The sequence below is a fragment of the Lithobates pipiens genome, unplaced genomic scaffold (assembly GCF_037356315.1).
Source record: "Lithobates pipiens isolate NorthernLeopardFrog02 unplaced genomic scaffold, aLitPip1_a1.2 Scaffold_13, whole genome shotgun sequence".
In the NCBI taxonomy this organism is placed as follows: domain Eukaryota; kingdom Metazoa; phylum Chordata; class Amphibia; order Anura; family Ranidae; genus Lithobates; species Lithobates pipiens.
Genome location: NW_027507718.1, coordinates 73,458,295 through 73,475,467, shown reverse-complemented (window position 1 = coordinate 73,475,467; position 17,173 = coordinate 73,458,295). Strand labels below are relative to the sequence as shown.

The 17,173-nt window shown below is 41.5% G+C and overlaps 1 protein-coding gene across 13 annotated transcripts in view; it reads right to left on the bottom strand.

Moving 5' to 3' along the window:
- Positions 1-17,173, bottom strand: part of MLLT3 (MLLT3 super elongation complex subunit) — a 387,733-nt gene that overhangs the window by 158,505 nt on the left and 212,055 nt on the right. For 9 of the 13 annotated variants that reach the window (XM_077475204.1, XM_077475207.1, XM_077475203.1 and 6 more), the window contains one exon: positions 12,859-12,941. In XM_077475204.1, coding sequence (XP_077331330.1) covers positions 12,859-12,941 — 83 coding nt within the window. Of the gene's footprint in view, positions 1-12,858; positions 12,942-13,037; positions 13,138-17,173 lie in introns of those variants that run through there. The other 4 variants (XM_077475209.1, XM_077475212.1, XM_077475213.1 and 1 more) reach the window with 2 other exon arrangements.

The window sequence follows — 17,173 nt, the reverse complement described above, 5'->3', positions numbered from 1 at the left end:
TTTTCCTTCAGGTTTACCAAAACCATATAATATGAGGTCAAACCTTAGGAGTTTCAATGTGTATGCAATCAGGCAGACCCTTGCACTACATAGTTTTGGTAAATCTGAAGACAAAAATCAGCAGAAAATCTGATAGTGTGTATGTGGCTTAAGTGCTGCACCAGGTTTTGAAATACCTCCGATGGCTGAGGAAATCTGCCTTGATGTTGCATGTCCCTTTTATGTGGACAGCTGATATGGAGAGGACCTTCCCTTTGGCCCAGTCCAGAATCTCCTTGAATAATTCCAGGAGGGATCTGGACCTGGTGCCTCCCTGGTGATTTAAATAAGCTACAACAGTGACGTTGTCGGAGCTGACCTGAACCTCCTTGTTTAGGTTTTCTTGAAAGGATTTTAGGGCCTCTCCCACCGCTTTGCGCTCCGCGTTCTTGACCGTCGGACTTTGGTGTGATCGTGTGTACGCAAGACGCAAAACCTTCAGAGTTTATTCAGACGGGAAAACTGGTCGTGTGTACAGGGCATTAGGTTTACTATAAGCTGATACTTTCCCGACAGCTTGTGAACAATGGGAGTAGAATCCTTGGTATAGTTGTTCTTTTTGTAAAGGTACAATCACCTGCTGTTCTACCACTTCCTGGATACCATCCAGAAGGGCGGATCATTTCAAGGTATCCCTGGGGGGTGTGAGGGCGATCATAGAGGGGGGTTTTGCCTAAAATTCCAGGCGATGACCTTCTCGCAGGATCTGGCAGATGTAGGCGCTATCTGATATCTTTTCCCACTGTGGGACAAAGTTAGACAGCCGACCCCCACCCTGAGCTTGGCATCACTTAGTTTCTTTGGCGCCAACTCTGGGGGAGAAAAAGAGTAAGTTGCTCTTTTGCCTTCCCCTACCACTGCCCCACCTCCTGTTGGGCTCTTTTTTGGCTCAACGCTGCGGTTGCCACTGGGGGGGCCACGAAAAACGTTCTTACTTGGGCTTTACTGGGAACTTACCCTTTTCTGAGGATCTAGACAGGACATCGTCTAGGCCCTGGCCAAAACAGCAATAAGCCCAGAAAGAGAAAGCTGTATAGTTCAGCCTTTGATGTGACCTCTCCTCCCCAGGCCCTAATCCAGACAGCTCTTCTAGCTGAGTTGATTAATGCGGCCGTCTAGCCGAGGATCTTGCAGACTCAACTGCGGCATCTACAAGGTATGCAATGGCTTTTCTTATCACTGATAGGCAGTCAAGGATGTCATCAAATTCAAATTCCTGTGACAGGTGTTTGGTCAGCTTTTCCACCCAGAAGTCTGCATTCCTGGCTACAGAGGCTGCTGCTAAGGCTGGACCCATGGCTGATGTATTTGCATCCCAAGCCTTTCTAATGAGGGATTCTGATTTATAGTCTATCAGATCCTTAATACTGCCTGCATCCTCAAAGGAGAGGTCAGACTGCTTGGTGACTTGAGACAGAGATGCATCATGTTTTCGGAGCTTAAAAAATGTCTCTGCGTCATCCTCTTTAAAGGGAAATCTCCTTTTCCAGGTTTTTTGTCTGACAATTCTCCTTTCAGGTTCCCTCCATTCCTGTAGGATCAGATCCTTTAGGGACTGGTGGAGTGGGAACACCCTGGATTGAGCCTTGCTCAGCCCCCTGTATATCTTGTCCTGTGCGGAGGTCACCCTGAGTCTCTGGAATCTTCTCTGTGGCATATATCGCTTGTAGGAGCCCATCCAGATTCTCCAGGACAAAGAGGTGTCTCCTTAACCTGACATCCTCCTGTGTCTCGCTTAGCTAGTTTGGATCCACCTCCCCATCTGAGCTGTGGCCTGATTTGACCTGGCTTTCCATTTCTCCCCCATCCTCCTCTTCCTTCTCTACCTGAGCTAGAGGTAGTGGCTGTGAGGACAGGAGGAGAGCACTGGGCTCCCCCGCTGGAGAGACTTTCCTGGGAGGATGGGCCTTCTCTAAGGGCAAGCTCCTCTGGGTGAGGGCCCTGGACTGTTGATTGTCAGGCTGCTTCATGGAAAATCTAAATGTTGCCAGCATGTCTGCGTAGATTAAAGGAACTTCTTCATTAAGGTTAAAGCCTCTTTCCCTGCTAATTTGTTAATACAATTATAGCAGAAAAGCTTGGAATGGAATTTTGGAAGCTTATCCTTTTTTTTGAGGAGCTATGCCCTGTTGCGGAAAGAGGCTGTTTATTTGGGGCCTCCTGGTTTCCTCTGGGGGATTCTGTAAGACAAGACGTAGAGCATACATCTAACTTACTCTGTCTTCCCCCTAACTGCGAGCTTGTACTGGCAGGGGGAGTAAGGTGATTAGTGAGACCCAGCCTGTCCTGACTGGGCCAGGGATTCTCAGACTCCTTAGAAGCCACAGTCTCTCACCCCCCCTCCTCACTGGACCCTGATTTGGATTTGCCCGCAGTTGTAGTCGCCATCCCTTCCTCCTGTTCCATCTCTCCTTCCCCACGCCGCTCTCCACGCTGTTTCCTGACATTTTAGAGGTACATCCTGGGCACGCTGCTCCTCTGGTGCTGCCCACTTCCTGTGAGGCGGCCGTGACCTTATCCAGAGCAAGGCAGCACTTCTGCCAATGCAAAATGGCTTCTCCCCAGGAATCCTATGAGGAAGAGAGCAGCTGGTGGAGGCGGTTTTCTGCACTTACAGCGATGGCGCGCACTCCCTGTGGCCAGAGCGCTGGTGCAGCCTTGAGGGCAACCTGTGAGAATGACAATCCGGCAGGTTAGTTCAGCCCTCCCTGGTTCCCTAGAACATGCCTCAACAGGGGACCATCCGACACTCCCCAGTCATTGGGTCCCAAACAAAACAAACATGCTGCTGTGTTCGGGAGAAACACAATCAATACTGGGGATCAAGGGGAAGGGTGGGGACTTATAAAAAATTGTCAATGGATTGCGTTTCCTGTAGGAAGGAACCCTCATCTCTCAGGTGTGCGGTTCTGGAAGGTGATAGGAGAAAGGTTTTTTACCTAGAGCATGGAATGCATTTAGGTAAAAAAAAACCTTATGACTTTTTAACGAACCAGGTTGAGGTAAGATAAAGGAAACAAATATATAACAAATGAGTTCCAACTTCGATTTTACAGTTTTGCACACATAAGAATAATGTATTATTCACATTTATTGGAAACCTGGTATCTGTGGCTATAAGATGTATTGTTTGGGTTAGGAGGCTCCTCCAGGTACCTACACATATTAAGTATTTTGTAGAGCATCTTAGAACCATAAATCCCGGCATTTTTGTTAGGCCCATCTAAAGGCCGCTGGGCCCCTGGATAATACTATACAAATATCATGAAATATACATTTTTAATCCTGAATTTAGGTTTAAAAAATACTTGTACTGAGGTTGGAAAATACAGAGGCTGCCTTTCCTGACCTGATCATGGAAATGCTGCACAACTGCATTACTATGAGGCTGATCTGGGACAATTATATGGATTAGTAATATCAAAGTAAAGCCAATTCTTCTAATCTTGTTTCAGAAGCAATCGCACCAGCATTGTAGCCAGGGAACCAGTATTTTAAGAGGCAAATTTAAGTGATGCCTGTCCCCACACTTTTTTTCTATAGGTTCCCTTTAAAAGTATATGTAAACCTTCTTCTTGTAAAACATCCCATTCCGTTTAAAATAGGAATGAAAGGCAAAACATTTGTGCATAGAAAAGGCTGTAAATGCCTTTTCAATCGCCCCCCCCCCTCCTTTTTTTTTTTTTGATCACATGATCTCGGTTTTCAGCTGCATAAAGATCTTAGAGACCTGGGGAGGATAACAAAAAAAGGGCCTTCCCATTGAATGGCAGTGCAGGGGAGCGTATCAGCAGAAGTCTGATAATTTGAGCAGAGTAGGCTGAGTTCCCAGCACAGCCAGAACACTGACCAGGAAGAACTTTAATGTCCAGTGTGGTCAGTTTTCAATAGAAAAGCAGAAGAACTGGCAGGAACACCAGGTATTTCACACAAAGGAAACAACACAAAGAAAAAAGGATTTGCAGCAAGCTATTGATACAGCAGGACTTTGTGTCTTGGATTACAATGGCAACAAAGGTGGATAAAAATTGATGATTCTTTTAAAAAAAAAAAATTTAGATTTTTTTGATTTTTATCAAATGTATTTTATTAACCACCAAAGGACTGGACTTATTTTTTACACTAGATGTTTACAAGTTAAAATCAGGTATTTTTGCTAGAAAATTATTTAGAACCCCTAAACATTCTTTTTTTTTTTTCCCCAGACACTCTAGAGCATAAAATGGTCATTGCAATACTTTATGTCACACCGTATTTGTGCAGCGGTCTTACAAATGCAATTTTTTGAGAAAAAATAAAACAATTTTAATTAAGAAATAAGAAAACAGTGAAGTTAAGCCAATTTTTTTTTAGATATTATGAACGATGATGTTACGCCGAGTAAATTGATACTCAACATATCATGCTTCAAAACTGTGCCCGCTCATGGAATGGCGACAAACTTTGACCCTTAAAAATCTCCATAGGCAAAGTTTAACAATTTCTACAAGTTACTAGTTTTGTGTTACAGGAGGAGCTCTTTTGCTAGAATTATTGCACTTGCTCTAATGATCACAGCTATACCTCACGTGTGGTTTGAGCATTTGCTTCTGCCCACGAGCATGGCAGGATGGGCACTTTACTTTTTTTTACTTTTTTTTTATTTTAATTGATTTTACACTATCCCTTTAAAAAAGAAACATTTTTGGATCATCTTTATTCCTATCACAAAGAATGTAAACATCCCTTGCAATAGAAAAAAAGCACGACAAGACCTCTTTAATGTGAGATCTGGGGTCAAAAAGACTGTAGATCTCACATTTACACTTAAACGCAATAAAAAAAAAAAAAAAAAACTTTTTTTTTTTTTATAAAAAAAAATTTCCCCTTTAAGACCATTGGGTGGAAGTGATGTTTGACGTTGCGTCCGTTATCCAATGGTATGGAGTCACATGGGGGCCATCATTCCCTCACTCAACTTCCAGCCTCTGAGGAGAGGAACCTCATCGTCTCCACCACTGCGGTAAGCAGTGTAGATGACAGAGAAGCAACAAGAGGGGGTGTCCACCTCTTCCGCCGCTGACAGAAGTGATCTTATGCCGAATCTGCCGCAGAGACCACTTTTATCTGAAAGCAGTCCGCCCGCAGTTTTTAAAAATACCAGGGTTATGACAGCTATCTGCTGCAATAACAGTATTCAACGTCAAAGTACCGACGTATAATGACGGCGGGCAGTCTGGAAGTGGTTAAAATGCTTTTGGAGTAAAAATCTATCTAAAGATAGTTTTCTACTTAAGTTTAATAATTTAGTTTATTCAGCATGAAATGGAGCTTAGTTATGTAGCGCGAGGCTGTATATTCTGCAATATTTACATTTTTATTAAACTCATTCAATGAATCCAAACTCTGCAAGCTGAGATAACAAGCACTACATTGATCAATTTGTACAGTTTCACAGTAACAATGAGATAAAACAAAGTTCAGGAATATTCCTTTATCCCACAGTTTTGCAAATCTATGTACACTTCAAACTGTATGATTGTTTGAAGAGAAATGCATCTGTGCTAGGCTCTAAGTGTGAGGAAGAAGGGCAAGTAGTAAAAAGGAAATTGAAACCTTCCAAGCAGCTTATAAACCCTGTGATCTTTCTGCTCATAGCTTGAAGTGCTTTATTCCTCCCTTGGGGAGCAAAATGACAGCAGGCAGTAAAAGAGCCAGTTTGGGAATATGGTAATGAAGTTCCCCTACCTATAGGTAAAGCAGATATGCATGCAAAATACAAGCAATGCAACAAAGAGATGCAAGGCCTAGTGGCCCAAATGAAACAACATCATGATAAGACGTGCAGTGATGAAAGGACCGTGTTTGAATTTTTTTTTTTTATGTGGACCCAGCTGATATATTCAGTTTAAGTTCCTTTTGTAAGTTTGTTTTTTCAAAGATATTCAGTTACTAAACATTGATTTTTTAAAAGGGTTGTAAAGTCAGAAGGTATTTTATCTTAATGCATTCTATGCACCTTTTGTGTTCAGCAACCCCCCTTGGTCCCCCTAACACCTGAGCCCCATCGCTATCCAGAGATTTCCACGGGTGTTTTAGCCATCTGGGGACTCTCCATCCTGACTGGCTGAGACACAGCAGCGGCGTCATTGGCTCCCGCTGCTATCAAAGTCAGTTAGCCAATCAGGAGAGAGAGGGGGCTGAGCTGAACCACAGCTCAGTGTCTGAATGGACACACGGAGCTGCAACTCGGCTTGCGTACTCCCATAGGAGGCATAAGCGTTTAGGGGCAGTAAAAAAATAAAATGACAGCCTGTGCTTCCAGAAGCAGTAAAAATGAAAAATGCCAAAAATCATGGCTAAAAGGCATCCAATCGCGGCTAAACATGTCAAGCCACATTTAAGGTTTTAACATTATAGGGAGTGTTTTTAATGAAAAATGTCCAAAGACGCTAACTGCAAAAATTTGGGAAAGCGCAAAATAACGATAATTTAAAAATGCGTCTAATGCGCTGGCATTTTTAAAACGCCCTGTGTACATGAGCCCTTAACCTAAAATCAGTTCTGATATCGCTGTTTTACTAATCTGAAAGCTTAATATTCTAAATAGGAGACCTTCATTTTGCTTGCAAATGTTACCCACTTCAGCTCAGGAAGATTTTACTCCCTTCCTGACCACAACACTTTTTACAATTTGGTACTGCGTCACTTTAACTGACAATTACATAGTCATGCAATGCTGTACCCAAATAAAAATTTGCGTCCTTTTTTTCCCACAAATAGAGCTTTCTTTTGGTGGTATTTGATCGCCTCTGAGGTTTTTATTTTTTGCACTATAAACAAAAAAAAGAGCGACAATTTTGAAAAAAAAACAATATTTTTTACTGTTTGCAATAGTAAATATAACCAAAAATGTTTTAAAAAACAAAACAAATTTCTTCATCGGTTGAGGCAAATATATATTCTTCTAAATTATTTTAGTAAAAAAAAAATCGCAATAAGCATATATTGATTTGTTTGCACAAAAGTTATAGTGTCTGCAAAATATGGGAAAGATTTATGGCATTTTTATTATTATTATTTTTTTTCTTTACTAGTAATGGCGGTAATAGCAGTACTGTGACATTGCGGTGGACAGATCGGACATTTTTGACACATTTTTGGGACCACTGACATATACAGTGACCAGTGCTGTAAAAATGCACTGATTACTGTGTAAATTTCACTGGTAGGGAAGGGGTTAACACTAGGGGGTGATCAAGGGGTTAACTGTGTCCTACGGAAGTGTTTATAAGTGTGGGGGGAGTGGACTGAAAGGGAGTACAAAGAGATCACTGTTCCTGATCACTAGGAACAGACAATCTCTCTCTAATTCCCTGACAGAATTGGGATCACGGAGATTGCAGGGGCGATCAAGGGGTTAAAATGTGTGTTCCCTCAGTGTGTTTTAATGTATGGGGAAAGGACAGACTGGGAGAGGAGACCTATCGTTGTTCCTACTTAGTAGGAACAAACGATAGGTCTCCTCCGCCCTGACAGAACAGGGATTTGTGTGTTTACACACACAAATCCCCTAGCTATTGTGCACATGATCACATGTAGCCGGTGGCAATCATGCCCGTGGGCACGCACATTGGGTCCCCCACACTACCAGCAAGAATGAGTCCTTACATTTAAAGAGCACCTGTCATTTCAGATCCATCATGGCAGCGCCTGTTAACTGGTATCCACTCACCTGCTGCTGCCACATTCCTCACCTTGTTGTGTCACTGCTGCATCACCAGCCACCCCATTAAAGTGAATAAGAACTGTTGGTGAGTCAACAGCGGGTCAGAGGAGGAGCTGCTGGGAGACAGAGATGACAGTTGCTCTGTAAAAGCTATGATTTGAAGAGCGGCAAGGATGTGGAATTCACTTCCACAGGCGGTGGTCTCAGCGGGGAGCATCGATAGTTTCAAAAAACTATGAGATAGGCACCTGAACGACCACAACATACAGGGATGTACAATGTAATACTGACATATAATCACACACATAGGTTGGACTTGATGGACTTGTGTCTTTTTTCAACCTCCCCTACTATGTAACTATTTAAATCAAGTTGATATAAACCTCACCTTTTAACTAGTGATTTAAAACGACTTGATTTAAATCAAATCCACCCTGATGGCAACTTCTGTTTGAAGGGGTTGCCCCACAGCATCTTGGTGGTCCTAGCACTGAGAAAAGTGTAATCACTTAAAGAGCATGTCTTTACTTAGAGTATAAAGCATTAAAAATGTTCTAAAGTCAAAAGTTTTTTTTTTACTTAAATAAGTATATTCATCTAGGTGGATGCTGCATCTGCCCCCTGCTGCTTCTAAGACCCAGAACTGAGCGATCAAAGACAGCTGGTCACTCGGTTCTCAATCTTTAGTGAGCAGAGAGCTGGTGACTGTCAGTCACTGACTCTCTGCTTTGCCCCTCCAGTGCTCACTGGAGCGCTGGGCTGTGGAAGGGGTGGGACAAACTTGCTCAGTCTCCCATCGGCTTGCTGAGGCAGCTGCTCACCAGGCATCCAGGTGGATCATGACTGCAAAGTCAGGATCCATGCAGAGCCTGGACAGGCTGAGTGCCATCAGCCTACAGGAGACTTTAGCCCTCTGTAGGCTGAAAACGGGTAACAGAAGTGCAGAATGAAGTGCACTCCTCCGATCCATAGGAGAAGCAGGGGCAAAAAAAGTTTTGCCTATGCATCTTCTTTAATGCATTACCTGCATTTTGGTAAAAAAAATGTCCCCTTGCTGTTTCTTTTCCCCTCTCCCCAAACACTTATCTGAGTCCTTTCTCGACCCAGCGGGGAGCCTGTCTGCTGTAGCACTTGTCTTTCTCACTGCTCTCAGTAGACCGTCTGATAGCAGAGGGAGCCATTGGCTTCTGCTGCTGTCAATCAAACCATGTGAGGAGGGAGTGGGTGAGTGGATCTGAGCTGCGCTGTGTGTGTGCCAATAATAATCATCTTTTATCATAGTAGGTAAAAAGATACGAGGCATTAGTGTCACTTTAAATAAGTCAAGAACAAGTCCAGGGTCTATGCAAGTCACCGTACAATCAAGAAAGCATTTATAAAACGTGATTGACGTCTGCAAATATTTTGTGAAACATATGTCTGACAGCAATTCAAAAGCCGCTAATCATTCTTTATAAAACATTAGGTTCAATTAGCTGTAGAAGATATATTCATATGACAGATGACACTATGATGAAAAGTTTCATCATCACTCAATTAATAAAACCAGACATAAGCTCATTTTTGGTCATAAAGTGCATTCCATTACAATAAAAAAATGATATATTTGGCTCCTAAGCAAAATCAGCAGCTGCAAACACAAGCCAGCCTAATCAAGGGCGAAACAAATCGGGGCGGAGCTTGTACTGTAAAAAAAAAAGATCAGGATAGATTAACACTTTTGAGGCACCTCCACCATGTAGAAAATTTGTGTGTGCTACATTAAAGCAGTAATGAACACAAAAGCAAATTGATTATTATATTGCAGCTTACCAATTCCTAAATATGGTAGCTGCATGTCTCTCTATTTTTTTTTTTAGCCTTCCCTTTTTACTTTTATGCTTATAAAACATATTCAATAACAAATTAACAAAATCAAATCTCTTCATCAATTTAGGCCAATATGTATTCTGCTACGTTTTTGGTAAAAAAAAATAAAAAATCTCAATAGGCATATACTGATTGGTTTATGTGAATGTTATAGCCATATACAAACTATGGTATATTTATGTTTTTTTTTTTTTCATACTAGATATGGCAGCAATCAGCAACTTATAGCAAGACTTGGAAAATGCGTTGGACAATCGGACACTAATGCCCTGTACACACGGTCCGACATTCCGACGTCAAAATCCGTCAGATTTTTTCTGACGGATTTTGGCCCAGACTTATCTTGCATACACACAATAGCACAAAGGTGTCTGAAAAATCTGATCGTTCAGAACAAGGTGACGTACAACACGTCCGATGAGACTAGACCAGTAGCCAATAGCTTTCGTCTCATAATTTATTCTGAGCATGCGTGGCACTTTGGAATGGTCTACACACGATCAGAATATAAACAATGTTGTCGGCAAATTTTAGATCCAGCTGTCAAACTTTGTGTGTCGGAAATTCCGATGGAAAAAGTCAGATGGAGCCCACACACGATCAGATTTTCCAATAACACAATCCGATCGCACATTTTCCCATCGGAAAGTCTAACCGTGTGTACAGGGCATTACACTTTTGACACTTTGTGGGAACCAGTTACACTAATACAGTGATCAGTGCTAAAAATATGCCCTTTCACTGTACTAACGATACTGGCTGAGAAGGGGTTAAACATCTAGGTTGATCAAAGGGTTAACCAGTGTGTGCCTAACCAGTGTTTTTGTGTTCTGTGTTAGGTGCATTTACTAGGTAAGGAAATGGATGTTATGCCCTGCTTAACACAGGGAATCCATCACTTCCCTCGTAAGAACTGCCTTGTTTACATAGCCAGAGCTCCATTCTGTGTGTTTTACTGAAGATCCAGTGCCTGACAACAACAGATCGGCTTCGGCAGTGATTAATCACTCCCTTGCAGGCGGAAGTGCAGAATGACATTATATATATATATATATATATATATATATATATATATATATATATATATATACACACACACACACACACACACACACGTGTTCCTGCACAGAAGAGCCACCCTGTAGAAATAAATCTGTTATGGGGCAGAAGACGGCAAGTGGTTAAAAGGCAAAACTTTTTTTTTAGTTTGGGATGAAGTGCTGAACCCCTGTTAGTTTTTATTGCTTTCTGTGTCCCTATAAAGGAGGTTTGCCCAGTCTCTTTGTCCTGTTTACCATTTATGATTGAAAGTAAATATACAAGACAATCCCAACATTTGGGTTGGCCTCAGAAAAAGAGGAGACATCTTCCCTTGGGGACACTAGTTCTGGTGAGCTGGGGGTCCCTTAATTAACAGGGATTTCCTCTCACTTCCTGTTTGGCTATGGGACAGGAAGTAAAGGGAAATCTCCACAATGGGACACAGATGGTGGGAAAAAAATCCGACAGGGTTTATAGCCTTCCCTTGCTCTATCCAAAATGAAAAAAGATAAAGTTTTGTCTATAGTTCTACTTCAAAGTTGCAGCGGAACAAAGCTCCTCTGCTGTGGGATGTGTACAGCCTCCTCAGGCTGTATGTTAAGTTTTAGGCTGCATTCTCACCTGAGCGTTTTATTTTCAGGCAGAAGGTCATGCGTTTTTGCCGCGTTTTTGCACAGGTCAAAAAGTCACCAATGTAAAAAGCAGTAAAACTCCTGTAAAAAGCTTGTGTAATTTGAGCTTCAGGCTACAAAACGTTCAGATGTTAACAGGAGCCATTTAAATGAATGGGGTTTTGCTTTTTGGGCATTTTTCAGGTGTTTTGTTTCTCCCATTTTACGAGCTGAAAATGCTCAGGTGTGAAGGCAGCCTTAGGTAGGCAGCCTTAGGTGGGCAGCTGGGTGGGTGGGGGAGAAGTAACAGAGTCCTAGATAGCTGTAAAACCTACAAGGGGTTTTACCCTTTCCCCACTGTATATAAAACAAAGAAAAAACATTTTTGGTTACTTTAAATCACTGCTTTGAACTATGCAGACCAAGAATTTAGATTTGGCTGCTGGGTTAGCAATGCAGCCATGGACCTTGAATTTTAAAGTGGTTGTAAACCCTTAGGCCCGTTTCACACTTGTGCGACTTGTCCTGCAACTTGGGAATGCAAAGTCACATGACAAGTCGTACCCTATTATATTTAGTATCATTCATACCCGTGCGACTTTAAGGCCCAGCGCCTTCAGAGTAGTCCCTGTATTACTTTGGTCTGACTTTGATGCAACTTAAGGTCCAAAGATCTGAAGATTGCACAGGCATTGCTTCGAGTCGCGTTAAAGTTGCGTGACTTTCAGGTCGTACATTTGAAAGGGGCATTACATATACCCAGGGAAGTGACTGGCCTCAGGTGATATGTAGGATGATTTGTTTCATCTCTGTGTAAGTTGTACCCGGTTTATCTGCAGCAATCTCTTCTCTACATCCGTTCAAAATGTATACAAAGTTGTCTGAGCTTTCAGAAAAAAATAGGGTGGAGAGATGAAGTTGCACTCTGCAAAGCTCAGTGAGGAGAGCTCTGAGACCTGATTGGAAGGAAAGAAGGAACAAAAAAGGTACAGAGCTGAGGCTGTCAGACTCCTGGAGAACCCTCCCATCACCATTTTTCTCTTGGTGTCAGGAACACTTGCCAGAAGAGACTCATGCTGATAGCAGAGGAACAAAGCAGCAGACAGAAATGACACTTTGTGCTCTGGATTGAGACAAGCACACACTATAGAGAAATATGCTTTGTTCTAGGATTTCTAGTCTGAGGTGTATAACCATGTTAAGAAGCAAACTTATTAATGGCAGGTTACATACACCTTGATACAGAAAACTCTTTTCGGTGGAGAAATAATATCTCTCACTTACAAAACAGAATGCCTATGACAAAACAAACAACATAACATACACCTGGTAGTACTGTGTATGTTATGCTGCTGTGAAGGGAACATTACAGCAAACGTGTTGCTTTGTCAAATCACATGCATACTATATGATGTATGTTGAAGAGTTAGGGACCCTATACATATATATTTGAAATATGCATATAAAACAGAGTTGGCCATGTTTTTACGACATACCTGCTTGCAAATTTTAAGGCAAACATATCAAAGACTGGAAAAATGGTTTTAGGATTTGTTGATAATTATTACACAAATTTCAATCATAAAGTACCTTATTTTTGAAGTAGACTTCTATGGGTAGAATGAAACCAGCGTACCCAGATTCTTCTACTTTATATGGTGGGTCTTTACACACTGAAATACAAATGCAAAATAAAATTAGCCTATGTACACTGAATGGGTTTTATAGGTATACACTTATTACATGTCTAATATTCAGTTACACATTACATTCACAGATAGAATACCAATTGAACAGTTCATGTGAGGGATGAGTACAGGCACACAGTCTGTCAGTCAATGGCCCAGTGAACATCTCACTCGCCGGCCTTTTAGCCTGTGCTGACACAGAACACCCACGAGCACCAACACAGACCTCTCCATAGATGGGTATACTGGATCAGCAAAGGCCATGTGCTCTCCTAAGTTCACATACACATGCCATTTACTCATTAGTCCCTACTATATTTGGAGTCTGAATGGGAGTAAATAACAGCAAGGCCTGTTTGTGAAAATAAATAAATAAAAAAAAAACACATGGAAATCCTTTCCGTTTTGGCTTTGACAATATTAATGGTGGATGAGTTATGAAAGCTGGAGTACAGACCAACTAGTCAAAGTACAACCTTTATTCTGTATCCACAGCATTAGCAACACACTTGACTGAAGCAAAAGGTTCATTCAAACGGCATGCCGTTTATCCAGTTCGGCTCCAGAGCAATTTATTTTTTATTTTTATTATACATGTAAAAATTACTTAAACCCCCAGAATATTAGATATTTTCTGAAAGTGGAGGCCCTGTACAATAAAAAGGTGATAGTTGCAATTTTTTTTACGTCACATGATATTTGAACAACTGTTTATTAAATGCAAATTTTCAAGAAAAAAAAATATATAATAAAATGAATTAATGCAAAAACACACATTTTTTTCCTTACCTGCAAGACAAAGACATAATGTGCTAGTATGCATTGCATACTAGCACATTATGTAAAACCTACCTTAAAAGGAAGGCTTCCAGCAATGCGATGTCATAGCTGGATACAGCTTCCATCATTACCAGTTTTGCTTCTGGGTTTGCGGACTCCAGCTCTGTGACTGGCCGGAGCCGCGATGACGTCACTCCCACGTATGTGTGAGAGCTGCCAGTCAGGGCACAGGGTGGTCGTTGCTTCAGAGCATATGCGTCAATGATGTCAATGGCTGCATGTACAGTAAATATGTCCTTAACAAGCACACGTTCAAGAGATATATATACATTACCTATAGGTAAGCCTTATTATAGGCTTACCTATAAGTATAATTTAAAGATGGAAGTTGACTTGCTCTTTAAAATATAAAAGATGAGGTTGTATGACTAGATAGATTGGTTCCACGTAGACGTTCCATGCCTTAAAATTGCATGCACCCAAGATATTACCAAAAACCATGGTGCTCAAAAATCTCCTTAGGTGATGCTTTAACCACTTGAGCTTTGGAAGATTTAACCCCCTTCATGACCAAGCCACTTTTTGCCATACAACACTACATTACTTTAACTGACAATTGTGTGGCCATGCAATACTGTACCTAAATAAAACGTATGTCCTTTTTTTCCCACAAACTGATCTTCTTGGTGGTATTTGATCACCACTGCTTTTTTTATTTTTTTGCGCTATAAACAAAAAAAAAAAAATACTTTCTGCTATAAAACAGTCAATTAAATTATAAAAAAAAAAAAAAAAAAAATCTAATTTCTTCATAAATGTAGGCCAATATGTATTTAGCTACATATTTTTGGTAAAACAAATCCCAATAAGCGTTTATTGACTGGTTTACGCAAACATTATAGCGTCTAAAAACAATTTGATATATTTATGGAATTTTGATTTATTAAATTTTTTATACTAGTAATGCCGGTGATCAGCGACTTTTAGCGGGACTGCGTTTTTGTAGCAGGCAATCGGACACTGACACTGTGTGGCAACCAGCGACACTGACAGTTATCACTGCTAAAAATATGCACTGTCACTGTACTGATGACACTGGCTGGGACGGGGTTAAATAAGTGTTTATGTGTACTGTATGTGCTGCTTTTACTAGGGGAAGATATGGATTCTAGTCCCTGCTTTGCAAAACACAGAATACGTTCCTTTCCCCCCTGTCAGAACGGCAACCTGCCTTGTTTACATAGACAGATGACTGGTCTGTGTTGTTTACCGACAATCGATTTGGTGCCAGAGGACATCGAGTGCCCAGAAACTACAGTTTGGCTTCTGCTGTGAAAAAGTCACAGTATAAGCGGCCCACCGGCTGTGTACTTGCACCCTCTACAGACAGAAATGCTGAATCACATATATATTACACAAGATCCTGCGCACAGCTTCCGGCCTGTAGCAGTAAAACTGCTATACGGTGGTCAGCAAGTTGTTAAACGTGTTTACAGCTCCTCATTTTAGAGTAAACCAGGAGCTCTTGTGCTAGGATTATTGTTCTCAGCATTCGCAGCGATTCGTCACAAGTGTGGTGCGACCGTCGTTTACATATGCGTGCATACCCTGGGCTTGCATTTGAGCAGGTGGGGTTTAGGCAATTTTTTATTCTTTTAATAATAATAATAATATATATATATATATATATATATATATATATATATATATATATATATACACACACATACACATACACACACACACACATACATATACATATACATACACACACATTCTTTTCTTTTTTACTTGATTGCTATAGCAAGGGGTTAATAAAACCCTATGTAATAGCATTGGACAGGTGACAGGTACTTTTTATGGAGACATTAGGGGTTAGCACAATGTGCTAACCCTAAATCCTACCCTTCATGCCTTCTAACCAAGCACAGATTGGCTTGGATAGATGTGCTGGCCTGGAAAAGGTGCATCTGAAACCAGAAGTGACATCACACAGCACAGCACTCTCCCTCCCCATAGCCGCTACTGCAGCCATCAGCTTGTGATCAAAGGTTCACTCGTACATCCAAAGAGCTGAACTGGTTATATGTGCTTTTCCAAAATCAGCTTGCCTGTAGGTGGGACGAGAAGCCTTCTGTAAAACAAGTGGCTGTAAACCCGTACATATATCCAATGAAGTGACTGGTCTCAGGTGATACATAGAGATGAAACAAATCCTCCCACATAAACTGTAATCTGCAGTCTTTTCTTCCCTACAGCCTTTCAAAGTCTGGAATTTATAAAGCTTGTGTGAGCTGTCAGAAAAAAAAAGGTTTGGAGAGCTGAAATTACTGCACAGCTCAGTCAGGAGAGGTCTGAGAGATGATTGGAGGGAAGCTAGGTGGATAAAAATCAATGATTTTTTTTTTTAAAACCCCTTTCACACTGGGGCCGCCTGTGCTTTCACAATAAAGCGCCGCTCATGGGGTGTTTTTAACCACTACAATACAGGGCACTTTCGCCCCCTTCCTTCCCAGCCCAATTTTCAGCTTTCATCGCTCTAGCGCTTTCAGTGGCAATTGCGCGGTCATGCTACACTGTACCCAAATTAAATTTTTATCATTTTGTTCGCACAAATAGAGATTTATTTTGGTGGTATTTATTCACGACTCTGTTTTTTATTGTTTGCGATATAAGCGCAAAAAAAGTGGAAATTTGGAAAAAAAACAATATTTTCTTTTTTCTATTTTAAAAGAAATCCAATAAAATCAAATTTTGTCATAAATTTAAGCCAAAATTTATTCTGCTACATGTTTTTGGTAAAAAAAAATTCCGTTAAGTGTATAATAATTGGTTTGTGTGATCACGGACATATGTACGCAAATGATCATGTACATATGTGTGCACATAATCATTGGGACAAGTGATTTTAGTGGGACATATGTGGGGGACATGTTTTTATTATTAGGGACATGTGTTTTTATTTTTTGGGGACATGTATGTTTTGGGGACATGTGTGTGGTATGGGGACATGTGTGGGGACTGTGTTTACACTGTGTGGTGTGTTGTGTGTTTACACTAGACTGAAGATCAGTGAGTAAAAAGCTGTAAAAAACAGCTCATACTCACTGATCATCAGCCGGCTGCAGCAATCTGCTCTCCTCTCCTCAGCGATGACTTCTGTGTGAGGAGAGGAGGAGCCGATTGCCTAGCAACCGGCTGTTTGTTTACATCACATGACGGCCGTGATTGGACACGGCCGTCATGTGATCAGGAGGGCCAATCACAGAGCCCTCCTGCCGATCTGAGATGCGCCGTGTCCGGGTGACACGGGCGCATCGGGATCGCGCCGATGCGCGGGCACGCGCGCGCGATCCCGCTCCTCCTGATGGACGTTCCTGAACGTCCTATCAGGAGTAGACGGCTCCCACCCGGCCGTATATGTGCATTGGCCGGGT